The following is a 15,576-nucleotide window of genomic DNA, read 5'->3' as shown; positions in this document are numbered from 1 at the left end:
TCTGTGGTGTTGGCAGCCCAGCAGGGTCTTCAGCCGATGTGACGGCTCTGGCTGGCTGGGTCATCCAGCTGGGGGACCCAGATGACATAGCCCTCCCTTGTCTTAGCTTTGCTGTCACTGTTGGTTTTTGTTTTGTTTTGTTTTGCCTTCTCTGCTTTGGATCTCATTTTAATGAGACCACCATTGGATACAATTACATATTTTTAAAATTATAGAAAGTTCATTGCAATTCTCTTTCCTCCTGTTCCTTTAATTTTTTTCTTCTTCCCTTTTTCTGCCATAATTTCATTTAAAACGAGAAGAATGGATTGACTCCCAGGGATAACTTAATGCATTTAAAATTAATCAGTGGATCTCTTAAAGAGAAAGCAAACCTTTTTTCCCCTTAAACACTTAAGAATAGGATTGAACTCAGAGCTTGTTCCTTTCAGTTCCTGGACTAAAACTGGACCTCCTACTCATGGATAGAGAGTATGCCCAAGGGCTCCACACCTCCACTCTGGCTGCAGGAGTGCCATAGACCACCACTGTTTGGCAGTGGTTTGCACACCTGGTTGGACTCTCCATGGAGAGGAATGGTACCCATCTGGCTTGCATCCTGTTGCACCTAAGCAGTTGCAGGCCAAGCATATTTGCCTGTTGCTAGATTTGCATAAAAGTTCCAGGATACGCCAAAAGCCCCAATCAAATAAAGACCTTATTTTCATTCTGCTGCCCCAGTTTTTGTCCAACAGCTCAAATCTAATGGTGGATTAATAAAGCGTTTTTCTGATAGTCATGAGGGTAATAGTAAGTAATTTGGATGATGAGCATTCTTGTAAGTAACCAGGGAATAAATAATTGTTTGTTTGTTTATTGCAAATCAGCCAAACAAGAGGATGAATCTGGTAGCTTTTGTTTTTTGAGATTCCCTAATGGGTTCCAGTCATTTTTGACCCTAGGTTCAAACCATCTCAGACTTTTCTTCAAAAAGAGATACCTCAACTGCTGCTTCCAAACTCTCCCTGCTCCCCTCAGCCCAGCGTTTCCTCTTTCCTGTGGCTTCCATATCTTCCTTGGTGGCCCTTCTTTCTCCAGTCCTCTGCATTCAGGCATTTCCCGAGGCTTGGCCCTCTTACTTCTCTCCATAGTCTTTCCCCTGTCACTTTGTTTCCTTAGTGAACCTTTCTCTCCTTTCTTTAGTTCCCACTTGTTCCATCGTGATGTCAGCCTGGTCTTGGATCTGACTCCTAACTGGTTGCTGGACATTGCTGCTTGAGGGTAAAGATAGCACCTCCCACCCTCATGGGATAGCATCAGTCTCTCACCTTCCCCACCATGTTTTAACTACCGTAGCACTTCCCCTAATGTCTTTATTTCTCTTATTGGGACCCCCCATTCTTCACAGCCCCAGAAGTCCCAAATTTTATCTTTGGCGCCTCTTTTCTTCTCATTACCCACATCTATTATGTTGTTAGGTAGTATATTCTCCCTTAGTGAAAACGGAAAGCTAACAAATGTAACAGAGATCAGTACCCGACAAAATCCTAACTCTCACTCATGGCAAATTATGCCATACAAGGAATTATTTTTACATTATCTGTCCACCTTCCTGATGGTTCACTCCTGCAAACCACCGGATTGCTGCTTTACTGTTATTTCCAGTTATGCCTGCTACCTTTCTCCCTTCGGTTTAAAGTTCCCTTAATGTGATTGAATGGGGATATGGACCAATTGTCCTTTAAAAACCCCTTCCAACCCTGGAATTAAAGGACCAAAAATATTCTAAATAAAAGAATTAAACTGGGGTGGATTCTAATGTTGGAGGTGGGAAGGAGAGAAGAACAGGAGAGACAGACCCCGAGTAAGACACACAGAGAGACTGCCTGGCCAGCTGTATGCAAAATCGATGGTGAAGTGAGAGTTTTTGGGGCCCCTTAGGAGGGTCTGAAGCCTTCATGCCTTTGTCCAGGTTTTGCTCCCCCTGGACTCTTCCTTAGGCCCCATTGGAGCAGTGTGGCCCAGGAGAATACTCTTCCACAGTGGGGCAGCTCACCTCTGGCCCCCTCTTGTCTGCCCACAGATTACCTCTCTGAGCTACTTCTGACACACTCCTGTCCTGTTGACTGTGGACATGCAGGTTAATGTCTTTAATCCTTGCTTTCTGCAACCCTGTATACCTCCCTTTAACTACCTTCAAGTCTAGGCAAAATGTTGTTCTCAGCTTGTTGAAGCCAGCAACTTTGTGAGCTTTGTGAGCTTCCCTCCCTCTGGGTCTTTGTAAATCTAGAACCAGAAAAACTTTGCAAACCTTCATATCACTGCTACTACTCTTTGTAAATAAAAAATATGTAACACTTATAAACATAAAAAGACTTCCCAAAATGGGGGGTTTGGTGTGTTTTTTGTTTATTTGTTTTAAATAGTTTCTTCATTAGAGTATGGAAGAACTGACAAGGATTTTAACCCTAAAATCAGCCAGGTTGACTGGCAGAAGTCAGGATGGCAGCAAGAGGGCAGACACTGGCTACTGCAGCTGGGAAGCTGGGGGAAGCAGATGGGTTTGGGGGTCACTAAGACCTTCCTGACTGCAGCTCTGCCTTGGCCCACGCAGTACTCCCTTTGGCAGCACCCTGGGTTCCCAATAAGCTTGGGAGCTAGAGACCATGCCAGCTCCTCTCTCACCCTAACTTCTCCGTGAGGCCCAGCTACTTCCCTAAAGTGGCCAGGCCCCATGGTTATAGTTGGAAATTCAAAGCCAGGGAAGGGTACAGGCCAACTGGGAAAGAGACAGAAGCCACAGGGCCCATCCCACTAGAGAGTACAGTCTCTGTCCTAAACATCTACAGCCCTTTCTAACTAGGTTTAGGGGCCCCTTTGCCTGATCCCTTTCTTCTCCATTGTGTGTTTAGTTGCATTACAAAACCCTACTGGTTTTTACAATATTTGGTATGTGCACCTGGCAATGTTTGCTGAGTTCCTAGGATGTGGTATGGGTGGTAGAGATAGGTTCAGTCTCAGGAGAATACCTGGGTTTGAATCCTGGCTCTGCCACTTAACTACTATGTCACCATAAGCAGCTATTTCATCTTGCTAAGCCTTTGTTTTCTCATTTGTGAAATGAGGATAATCATAATATATACCCCCTAGGGTTGTTACCAGGACCAATCCATCTAAAGCACTTAGTACATGGCCCAACACATCTATGAGTTCCTCTGTCAATGCTCAATACTAATGTTTATGTGCCAATAGGAAATATTACTCTCCTCACCACCAATCCCCTCCCTAGTGTGAAGATATGAAATTGATGTCCAAAGAAGTTAAATAAATTTCAGGGTTGTATAGCAAAATGGCAGAGCAAAAACTGACATCTGAGAGGCCTGCAGGAGGAGTCTTTCAAAGAGTTTAGCCTAGAGAGTAAACTTTTAAAGATCACCTAACCACTATATAAAGGAAGAAGAGCATGGTTTGGAGGACAACAAGGGTGGGGATTGAAAAAATGATGAATTGGGCTGGATTGGTGGCAGTAGAGAGGGAGAAAAGGGAATGGATTTGAGAGATATTTAGGAGGCAAACTTGACAAAAATGTATTGATTGGATGGCTGAAGGTAAGGATCTGATTTGGGATAAAAGATGATCGGTTTCATGTAGGACATGCTGGACTTAAGGCATCTGTATGACATTCTAAGCAGATTGTTGTTTATGAGCTCTGGAGCCTAAAGGGCGGAGAAGCCGGATACTTTTCTGTGGACCAGCCACTGACCAGCTGAGACAAGTTCCTCACACTTGGTCCCGTTTTCTCTGACCCTGGGCTATCCCTGTTTAGAGATCCTAACGTGTTTCTCTTTGGCTTTTCAGGATTCCAGCCAGGCAATTCCTCTGGTGGTGGAAAGCTGTATCCGGTTTATCAGCAGACACGGTAAGCAGGGTGCTAGCCTTGCTCATATTTGCAAAGTCGGGAAGAACTTCCAGGAATTCTTTCAGCAGTAAGCGTAGAGACTGACTTCCCATCCTGACATTCTCAGAAGAGGAATAAAATCGTATTTGTTCATGTAGCATTTTCTACTTCAGAATGGCCACACATAGACCTTGAGAGAAAGACATCACATGTTTTGACCCAGAAGGCCTCAGCCATTTACCACACTTCCTTTTCTAGCTTGTGAGTGAGTTTTAGATTACAGCTGTTATGTGAATTAGTACAGCTGGCATGGTGTGTGCTGGTAGTTTCACCATTACTCACCATCTTTGCACGTGTCAGTATCTCCCACTGCACAGCCTTCACCATTATGTCACGTTGGCGTTTTGCATCAGACTGCTTTGCAAACATCTCCTTTTGTAATGTTGCATTGATTCCTAAAAACATTCAGGTTTTGTTCTTTGTTCTGTTTGGCCTCACTGTATACAGCATCGCCAAGAGCGCAGTTAGAAGCTGGTCTTAAAGTTGTAGCCCACATTTGAGAGTCGGTCATGACCGGCTCCTTCTTCCCCGAGTCAAATCATGCTATCTTCTGCTTAGATAAAGCTCAGCCTCAGAAACTCCATTCCTTGTTCATCAGTCCTTGGTTGCTTGGACAGAATTTAGGGATAGAGGCGAACTGCCAGAGAATTGATCTTCTAAGTGTACGAGTGTGTTTATAGAGCACAGATATCTGAGCTAGCACCATGAAGATTTCTAGGAACTAGGCATTAGAAGCTGTTTTAAGGTGCTGTCCTGTCTAGTTATGGGGAAAAAAAGACAGAATGACCCTCTAGGAGCCAAGGAGATGTGTAGATAATTGCTGGTCTCCTTCCTCTTCCTGATACACTGAGACATTGCTTGGGTTCATTTTTGAAATAGTAATTATGTTAGCATGCCTACAACTTACCCCATTCTAATCAGCTACAATTTTTCATCTTATCTCTATTCACTTGAAGTAACAGCATTTTACATCACTATTGAACAGTCAACAAATATTTATCAAGCCCCTGATTCATGCAGGGCGCCATGCATTGCCAAACAGGAAAACAGAAACAGGGACAATACACTGTTGCTGTCTTTCCCTGGTTTTATGATACAGTCGGGAGAAAATAAATGAGCAAGTGAAAACTTAAAAAGAGATAAGCTTTAGTAATTCAGAACAGCAGCATAAGAAATTTCACAAGATAGTAATGATTAATGGTCAAGCAATTGGCAAAGATAAGTCCAAACTAAGTTCATGGGAGGAAGAATTATTTGTGCCTAAAGGACAATAAGAAGAAGAGTGTCTGCACTCCTATTTATTCATCCATGCACTCTATTCATTCATTCATTCATTCAACAGACATATTCATCGGTTGCTCATTGTGTGCCAAGAAAAAGTTTCTTTCTTCATGAGCCCTATATTCTACTAAAGGGCAAATAAATAAATGATCACTTGTATAGTCCATAAATAAATTAATATATAATATGCCAGGTATTGGTGAGTGTCATGAAGAAAAGTAAAGTGAGGTGAGGGGATGGAGAATGGAGAGGGGCCACTGTTCTAGGCAGGGTCAGGAAAAGCCTAGGGTCACCTAAGGTGACATTTGAGCAGAGTCCTGAAGGAGCAGAGCCATGAGGGTATTTGGGGAGAAGGAACATCAAATGCAGATATCTTTGGCATTCTCAAGGGCCAGCACACAGGAGGCCAGTGTGGCTGGAACAGAGTGAGTGGAGAGGAGAGTGGTCATACTTCAGGGCTTCGTTGGCTAGGGTGGGTATTTGGGTTTTGTTCTGAGTGAGTGGGAAGCTATTGGAGAATTCTGAACAGGGAGGGGTTTTTTATAGGAGGCTACTGCAGTATCCCAGGGAAGACAACAGTGGCCTGGGCCAGGGTGTTAGCTGTGGAAGAGCTGAGAAGTGGATGGGTTTTGGTATTGTATCTTAGCATGCTTCTGTGGTGTGCTTGCATATTGCTGACGGCAATGCAAATTGCTACAGCCCTTTTGGGGGGGAATTTGGCAAAATTGCATATGCACCTGTCTTTTGATCAGCAATCCTTATGGGATTTACCCTAAAGATACACAACAGCATAAAACTACATATGCACAAGTTTATTTATTGCAGGATCACTTGTAATTACAAAATATTAGAAACAACCTAAATGCCTTTTATAGAAAAGTGGTTGAATTAACTGTGGTATATCCATGCAGTGGAATACTGTACAGCTACCAAAAAAGAATGAGGAGGATCTCCAGGAAATGACATGGAGAGACTTCCAGGATATATTGTCAAATGCAAAAGCAAAGTGCAAAAGAGTATCTAAAGCATGCTGCCTTTAGCCCTGGTTCTGTTGTTTAGTTGGTTAGAGTCGTCCCCATACACCAAGGTTGTGGTTTTGATCCTTTTTCTGGGCACATACAAGAAGCAACCAATGAATGCATAAATAAATGAAACAACAAATCAATCTCTCTCTCTCCTTTCCCTCTCTCGTTCTCAAACCAATAAAATAAAAGTTAAAAAATAAAAATAATAAAGCATGTTACCTTTCATGCAAGAAAGAAGAGGGTGTAAGAATATACATGTGTCCTCTCACTTCTGCAAGAAGAAATACAGGAAGGATGAATTCAAAAGCTAATATTTTATTGGCTATCTACATGGATGGTCATTATTTTCATGGGGATATGGGCTAGCAATTCTGAAGCCATTTTATATGTATTCCAGGATTGAACAAATAAATATATTGTTGATTTAAAGAAAGAAAAAAAAAGTACATTGTAGCTATTTTAAAAAAACAAAAAAACATTTGTTCAGTTAAATTGAACTTTTTCCCCAAATAGGGACTCAAAGTATCCCTAAACTCCCTAGAAACTATGATTAAATTTTTGTTTATGTGCACTTAATGGGGATAGGGTCCATCACTTGTGTCAGTTCTGAAGTGTTTGTGGCCCACCAGTTTGCACATTCTTACTATTTTCATGTCCCCTGGGAGGCAGATATTTAGTCCGCATTATATAGATGAGAAATCTGAGGCTCATCTGTAAATGGTGGGTAAGGGTGATCCAGGAAAATGAAGGAGAGGGGATGTCAGGAACAACCAAGACTGAGTCAGAATGGGAAAATTCCATCATTGTCAGGATGAAGGGAATAAAGTAGCGTGAGCAGGAGGTGGTGCTGTAGCAATCCTTGCAAGAATTCTCTAGGAGGACAATGCTTGGTGACAGCTGGATCCACAATGGAAGGTTTTGTGCCATTTCCAAATAACTTGCCCAAGTCTGATTGGCTTTATACTAAGAAAAAATGAAAAAGATCATGGATATGATCAAGCAAGTTGTTGGCTTTACCAAGTAGAACACGCCGTGTAGCCTGGTCCCTGAGATGACATCCATATTCTACTGTGGTTTTGACACCTCACTGGGTCTATGACTGTTTCTGATTAAACAGTATGTGGCTGTTCCATCCTATTGGTAACTGATATGGTGATATGACATTGGTAAAGGGGTTTTAACATGCTTCCCATTCTGTGAAGGCTATTCTAGAGATTCCTTTGGAACAGGGAACTCAAGTCCTGTTACAAGCCCTGTGATTGAATTTCCCTTACTTGCTTCTTAATAGTGCTTCAGTTGGATTCAGGAGTTCAGTCCTGGCCTGTATGCTTTACCTTCCAAGGTCTAGCTCAGCAATCGCCAACCTTTCAGACCTCATGGACCACCAGTGGTCTAGCTCAGTGGTAGGCAAACCACGGCTCGCGAGCCACATGCGGCTCTTTGGCCCCTTGAGTGTTCTAACGCCACTTCTTCAAAATAGACTTGCCCAGGCTGAAAACCGACTTCTGTGCATGGGACACGAAGTTTCAATCGCACTGTACATGCGCGCCCGCACGTGGTATTTTTGTGGAAGAGCCACACTCAAGGGGCCAAAGAGCCGCATGTGGCTGGCGAGCCGCGGTTTGCCGACCACTGGTCTAGCTGATAGAATTCAGTCACCCCTCACCAGGTAGCCCTAAAACAATGGGCAAAATGTAGCATTATTCTCTTTTGTTTTCCTAAAGAGAAATTTGTTTGAGATTTCTCTGACATCAAAATTTTCAAGGGATCGTGCCATAACAGAGAGACTTTGGCAGAATAAAGACTGAGACACAGGGCTCCCGAGAAAGGTGGGGCAGGCCTGAGAGCCGCTAGTTCAGTCCAACCCTGGGCCCAGCACTAATGCCGTCTTCCTGGATCCCGTACCAGGTCTGCGGTTGCATGTGTGGTGCTCTCTACAAACCGTATCCATGTTCAGGCTAACAGATGGCTCTGGTCCTCTACACTTCCACTCTAGTAGGCCCCACAAGCTGGGCCTTCAGGAGTGAGTACACATTTGTAGCCAGCAGGCCTGGGTTTGTCCTGGCTCTGGTTCATACCACCTAGGCAACCTAAGGCGGGTTATAACTTATCAGTCCCCTCATCTAGAAAATGGGATTGCTGGTCCCCCCCTACTTTACTTACATGGCTGTTTCATATAAAAGAATCAGTTGATTTATTTATATGAAGCATGTCTTAGCAATCACCATGCATGCATTATTTTACTATGATTATGTCTACTCTAACCCAAGACGACAAAGTTCTCACGTACGTTATCACAGTGTAACATTCCTGTGTGAAGCCGCAGTCAAGGACCGGTGGCTAGCACAGTGTCTGGCAATTTTGTCTGTTGTCATGTCCTCTCTTTCCCATAAGTATTCAAAGCATTGTGCCCTAGACCCGCCAAACAGTGTTAGAACAACTAAAGCATAATTGTCATCTCAGACCTTCTGACACTCCTCCGATGTTATCTGAAGGCCTGCCTACCATGCGTGAGGTTCCTATTCCTGATCCTGGGTGATAAGAAGGTGCCAGAGGGTCACTTCCCCACTTTGCAGATGGGAACAGAGGCAAAGGTTGAGGAAAGTCCCCGTCTCATAGTCTCCCTATGGAGCCACGTGTAGAGATTTCTTCCCTTAAGTCTCTGACTCAGTGCTTTTTTCCCGTTAATGCCTCATATTCATTCCAGTGACTTTTTCAGCATCCTTGCACATGTTTTCTCCGTTGGCCTGAAGAAGGGAGAAAGGGTACTTAGATACTCACTGGCTGGCAGAGACGGGCATGTGTGCATTTGGAGCTGTGTGCATTTGCTTTTTCTTGATCACTTTTCCCTGACTTTTAAGGTCTGCAGCATGAAGGAATTTTCCGGGTGTCAGGATCCCAGGTGGAAGTGAATGACATCAAAAACGCCTTTGAGAGAGGTGAGAAAACAGCCTGGAAGATAAGACCAAATGTCTGCCAGCTTCCCGGACTATTGGCTCCACTCCTTCTCCCTGAGAGGTACCCAGAGGTTGGAAAGCCAGCTCGCCTCCCTCTTCAGCCCGGCACCTGCTCTGTTAAAGACATTTCTTCCAAGATACGCAGGGAGATGGCAGCGTCCATCTCAGCTGCCTCCTTCTCAGCCCCATTCATCCTGTTTCCTGGGGATGATCTGCTGAAACCCAAGAAGTTAACCCTGGTGTCTGGGCAGTTTATGGCTTCACCCGGAACCTTTGGTGGTAGTTAATATCAAGGCTAATGTGCCTGTTCATTGTAGCCCATTTATTATTCTGTGGGCTATTAAGGTAATGGGCAAGCTTTGGCAATTTCCGTCGCTGTAATGGATATATATAGTTTCAATTTGAGGTTGGTCCAATCATTAAATCTAATTACATCTGATAGGAAATTTCCATAGGGAGCTCCAGCATGATTGTTCTCTCGTAAGTAGGTGTCCTTTGTTGCAGGCCAGGAGGAGTGTGAGCAGCGCAGAGGGGCTGGCCTTCCTGCCCTCGCTTTCCTCCCCAGGAGCTCAGGCCCAGCCTGGTTTCGTGATTCTCAGAGAGCCAGTTGCTGTGCCCCATCCCCAGCCCATAGGGACTGTCCCTGAGCTAGTCTGGCACAAGCTTATCGAACTCCTCTGGCCCGCGGACCCTGAGCCTAAGCAGTCATTGCTTTATTCAGTTCCTGGGTCACCCTTGTCATGCCGCCATGCTGGACAGAGAGCTGATGGACTGGGATGAGGAACTTGACTAGGTCACCCCTCCCCCACCACCTCTGCTTCATCCTACGTGTTTTACCTCTCTCACCCTTTTTGGTTTTTGGGGGTTTGCTTATCAGGAGAGGACCCGCTGGCTGGGGACCAGAATGACCATGACATGGACTCCATAGCTGGCGTCCTGAAGCTTTACTTCCGGGGGCTGGAACACCCTCTCTTCCCCAAGGACATCTTCCATGACCTGATGACCTGCGTGAGTAAGTACCGTCTTGGCCTCAGACTGGCCTCTGGGCCAGAGGATCTTGTAGCAACAGAGAAGTTTCTACAGGGTCTTTTTTTCTCATAAGCTTTGCAGTAATGTTTTCTTTTTTCACTGAAGTTTTTCCTCCTCATCAAAACTCCTTTATCCCTTGGGGGGGCGGGGGCGGGGGGGATGACATTTCAGTTAGCATGCCTGGATTTTTTCTTTCTGATTCACCTTAAATTCCTTTGCTTCTCTGGGCTTTGTCTTCAGTAAATTACATTTATATTCATATATAAGACATAGTCCTTTCCAGTTATTGGAAGGTGATACATCAGTGCTTGTGTTTTTCATGATACACAGGGAGAAAGCATAGGTGTTGCAACTATTTCCTGTGTGTTGTTCTGCACATGGCATGCTTACCTGGTGGATATTTTAATACATGTTCTTCTAGGAATAAAAACCCTCTGGGCATTAAAAGCAGCAATAGCCCTGGCCGGTTTGGCTCAGTGGATAGAGTGTCAGCCTGCGGACTGAAGGGTCCCGGGTTCGATTCCGGCCAGGGGCATATGCCTGGGCTGCGGGCTCGATCCCCAATGGGGGGGCGTGCAGGAGGCAGCTGATCAATGATTCTCATCATTGATGTTTCTATCTCTCTATCCCTCTCCCTTCCTCTCTAAAATCAATAAAAGTATATTTTTTAAATAAAGCAGCAATATATTTTCACAGAGAGATGGTCTATTTTATCCCCCTGCGAGGTTCTCTGCCTCTTGCTCTAAAGCGATCCCTGGGAAGTTGCATTAATACCGGGTCATCCTGGAATCACATTTCACTGGATTGGTGGCTCCAGAGGCTGGAGAAGGCAGTGCCTTTGAGATGGAGAAACCAGCCTTTTCCCCAGATCCACCAAGATCTCCTTCCCTCAACCCCCACCCCGAGTTTCCAGTTTGACTCATATATGCCCTGAGCACTGTCCTCTGTTATTCTGAGAGGAAAGGGCCTGAGCATTCAGGAGCCTCTTATTTTATTTGTTGACCCACTGTTTGTGGGAGTCTGGTGGAAATGAGTTCTGTGGGTGAGCAAGTCCATGCATCCCTCCTGTTTTTATGTCTTTTTCTAAGACTGGGCCTAGGTCGAATATCTTAAGTAGACCAGGATGACCAAGACAGTACGAGATACCTTGGCTGCCCAACTCTCCCCTTGAGAATGCTGCTCCTCCACTGCTTCTCATTTCTTTTTTACAAAAAGATACTCATAATATCCACACGGGCCACAGGAAGTGGGAAGCTGGCCATGATGGAGGCCACTCGCCTGGGGCCACACCTGTAATCAATCTGTTCATAGCGAGAGTCAGGGAACTTCTTTGGTTTTCTCCTAAATATCACTGTTAACATGGGCAGCCATTGCTTGTCTCTGGACACGTTTTTCTTGTCTGCACTGCAGATAGGGAGGAGAAGTTAAGCCAGACTTGTGCAGAGGATAAGGCGACGCATGGGTAGAGCAGGCAGGACAGGACTTGTCCAGGCTCCCTCCCTCCCCATACATATGCCTTCCAAGGCTGGGTGTCGAGCAGTCATAGCAGGTTTATGGATAGTTCCTTGTGTGTGGTTGTCTTAATAAGAGGGTAGATGCTTAGAGAATATCTCCAGACCCTTCTGTGCCCAAGGAGCTGAAGTCCTGCACCGGTAAGTGTCTGGAGCCAGCATGTATTCCCCTACCCCCCAAGCCACAGGGATGAAATGCCTTGTACAGTGCACCAGTGTAGCATAGACTTGACCTGGCCGCTCTCTGTATTACACCTGCCGGTAGCAGGCTTTTCTTACCATTACTCCCTGGGATCTCAGCCACAGTGGAAGTAACACATGGTTTTCTTCTTTCAGCAATGGACAACCTGCAGGAGAGAGCTCTGCACATCCGGAAAGTCCTCCTGGTTCTGCCCAAAACCACTCTGATCATCATGAGATACCTCTTTGCCTTCCTCAATCAGTGAGTAGACTTCCCAGTAAGCAGCTGGGTCAGACCTTGGTGTCAGCCACTAGAAGTTTACATACAGAAGTGATCTATTGTCAGTTCCTCCAGCGCAGCAATTACTGAGCACTTACTATATGCTGGGCACAGATGTAGGTGTAAGAATACATTGTAAAATAAGAGACGAAAGCCCTGATATCATTTAGCTCACATTCCAGGGGAGGAGACAGATAATAACAGAAACGTCAGTTAGTAGTAAGTGCTTAGGAGAAAAATAAAGAAGCGTCAGTTAAGGGATAGAGTGCAGGGCTGAATGGGGTGGGGCTGAAAGGGAGAGAGCCTCCATAGGGGGACGGTCAGCAAGGGCCTCCCTGAGGAGGTGGCACAAGCAGCAGCCTGAGTGAAGTAAAGGAAGGAGCCACAGGGATGTTGAAGACTCTCAAGACCTGACAGTCATGGTTATAATGGTTTGTATTTGAGAAGCCATGTGATCTTTGATCATATGATCTGATATATATATGTGTGTGTTTTAAAAACCCACCAACTGCTTCGTGGAGAACTTACTGTAAGAGAAAAGGCAGTGAAGAGAAGCAGGTCGACGCTTCAGAGGTTATTGTACCATCTCGGCTGGGGTGGGGAGAGGGTGGCTTAGACTGGGGAGGTGATGGAGGGTGGTGGGGAGGGTCAGGTTTTGGATCTATTTTGAACATGGCATTGACAGGACTTCCTGGTGGGTAGGGTGTAGAGTGTGAGGAACAAGAAGAATTCTGTCTTTTTAGCACGAGTGACGGGGAAGTAGTGATGCCATTTGTGGGGTTAGAGAGGACCAGGTGTGAAGGAAGGAATCAAAGCCAGGTGCCAATGCAGGCATGTTAGGTTGAGGGCCTGTTAGGCCTCCAAGGGGAGATTGTAAGTTGGCAGCTGAACATGGGAACTTGACACTCGGGGGGAGAAACGTGGATTCAATGTAGCTGTAAGAGGGGTCTGAGGGGACCTTGGCTTGGCCAGAGCATCTCATCCATGCAGTGTGTTCTTGCCCAGGGCGTTGGAGTTGCCACGTGGCAGCAAAGTCAGCAAACGAGGACATGTGATACTTCTCTAGGCACCTGTCTTTTCACATTGCTTTCACTGCAGCATCTCCTTCAACCTCCTGGACCAAAGGTTATAAATGGGCAACCTGAGGGCCCGATAAGGCCCAGAGATGTGTTTCCTTTCAGTCCACTATATCTTGAAAATATTGAAAGGCTTAAATACCGGGGGTATCCTTAAAAAATATCTAGATTTCTAGCTTCTCGTGGAAACATGGTTAGATCTGGCAGTACTGGGTCTGCCTCCCCACATGGCAGCAGCTCCCTGTGGAGTAAGGACTGCTGTCTAATGAGGCAGGTACTGCCCCGTTCACCAGACCCCCGCCCTCCCGAGCACTCCCCAATACCGAGGATGAATTCAGTGACGCTCTTGCTTTATGGTTTTTTATATAGTGGAGAAATATTTTTCTAGATCCATGAATCTATTAAAAGGAGAAAATAAAAATTAGACCAAGGGGCTTGGGTTTTTTAGCACATATTTCTCTGTGAAAATGAGGAGTCTTCCTAGTTGATTGGTCTCTACTTCAAAGGAATGCAAGTTTAGAGACCATTTCATGCACCTCAGCTTGCTTACAAGTGGACCTGGCTCTGTAAGTGTCTGGGTTAGTGACCCCAGCCTGAGACCTTTCTGGGTCACCCACCCTGCCCTTTAGCCCTGTTGCTGGCCCTGAAGAGTGACAGAGGGTGCTGGCTCTGCAGCCTGCCTCCTCCACATGACAGTGTCTGCTCCACTCATCAGCCAAGCCCTGACTCAGCACCACAGCTGCCTTTGAGTTCAGAACCCCCCATGACTCACACAGTCACATGCTGCCCAGTTAGGTAATTAATGCCTGTCAGGAGAAGCGGATAGGCTCTTGTGAATCCACTATGGCTGAATGTCCGCAGCCCTGCTGTCCATTCCTGGACTAGAATCAAGGATCGGGTACCAAGAAACAGTCAGAATATTATAATTACAGAAAATATCTATGGAACCCCACCTACGTGCCAGCCACAATGCTCAGTACTTTGCATTTAATCTTCACAACAGCCCCATAAAGGAGGCATAAAATGGACTCCATTTTCCAATGAAGAAACTAGGGAACTAGATAAATTGGCAAGCAGGGGAGCTAGGACTCAAAACCAGGTCTGTTTGATCCAGAAATTCTTGGGATATTTTGTTTTTTTCTTTTAAATGTAATCAAAGAGGGAAATGTGCATCATTAAAGAGTAAAAAGTCCAGGAAAGTGCATGGCAAACAACAAATTTCCCACGCTAATCCTGATTTTCTCATTCCCCCAAAAAGCCTGTGTTCCCAGCCATGATGTTGAACCTTTTGAAGTTGCACAAAAGCTGATGAGTTGGAATCAATTAGGAGGATTCCCTGGTGTTCTAGACAAAACTATAGAAATATAGCACAACTCTTAGAGGAGACAGCAAGTATATAAGTTGATGCCAAAAAAATTTTTTTTAGAGGGGGAGCTGTTAGCAGTATAATTTAGTTTAGGTGTTTCCTTAAAGATCAAAACCCAGTGTTTGAGGTCTTATACTGGGTACAGGCTTCAGGGTCTCCAAGGACCATTAACACCATTAGATACAAAATTGTGTATGTGCACATATATGAATTTTCTGGGGAGATAATTACTAGTTTTTGTCAAATCCTTGAAGGAGCCTATGTCCCCCCAAAAATTAAGAACCATGGCTTTAAAAACCGTTGGTGTAGGCAGTGCCCCACCTTGACCCTAGGTGTTCCTGTTGCAGATTGGAAGCGAAGGATCTTGGTTTATATTTTAATGGGAGTAAGAAATGGACCTGGACCTCTGAGACCACAGTCCATAAAGATGTGTCCCCTGCATTGCAGCCACATATGACTTAAATACGCCTTGCCTTAGAAGGCTCAGCCTCGTTTCTCATCTCGCAGAGCTGGGCCTGGATTCTCAGGGCTAGAGTTTGTTTCCCTTTGACGATAAGACATCCCAGAAACTTCTCGTCTCCTTCCGTGTTACCAGAATATTGTCAGATCACACTACAAACACAGGGCCTGCCTCCTCCGGGGCCCTCCATGACACCAGGAACCAGCCAGCCTGTGATTCACTACAACTTGTGGTACCTCATCCTCAATTGTCCCTGCTGAGCTTACCAAGGTCATTTCCAGTCTCTCTCAAGGTTTTATTTGACTGAGAAGTAGACTTGGAAACATCTCCCAGCCTTTTCTGAATCTGCTCTTTTAACTCAGGAGCCAGAGAAGGATTGCAAAATTAACTTTTTATGACCTCCTGAGAAGCGATCCAGCCCCTGAGTTCTATAACCTCACATCACCGGCCTCCCTGCGTTGACAAGGTCCTAGA

The 15,576-nt window shown here is 45.2% G+C and overlaps 1 protein-coding gene across 11 annotated transcripts in view; it reads left to right on the top strand.

Moving 5' to 3' along the window:
- Positions 1–15,576, top strand: part of SRGAP2 (SLIT-ROBO Rho GTPase activating protein 2) — a 242,140-nt gene that overhangs the window by 207,457 nt on the left and 19,107 nt on the right. For all 11 annotated transcript variants that reach the window (XM_028129255.2, XM_028129253.2, XM_008154184.3 and 8 more), the window contains exons 14-17: positions 3,838–3,898; positions 9,105–9,182; positions 10,078–10,212; positions 12,077–12,182. In XM_028129255.2, the coding sequence (XP_027985056.1) occupies positions 3,838–3,898; positions 9,105–9,182; positions 10,078–10,212; positions 12,077–12,182 (380 nt within the window). The remainder of the gene's footprint in view (positions 1–3,837; positions 3,899–9,104; positions 9,183–10,077; positions 10,213–12,076; positions 12,183–15,576) is intronic.

This window comes from Eptesicus fuscus, chromosome 22, assembly GCF_027574615.1.
Source record: "Eptesicus fuscus isolate TK198812 chromosome 22, DD_ASM_mEF_20220401, whole genome shotgun sequence".
Lineage (NCBI taxonomy): Eukaryota > Metazoa > Chordata > Mammalia > Chiroptera > Vespertilionidae > Eptesicus > Eptesicus fuscus.
This window is presented reverse-complemented; position numbering and strand designations above follow the sequence as displayed.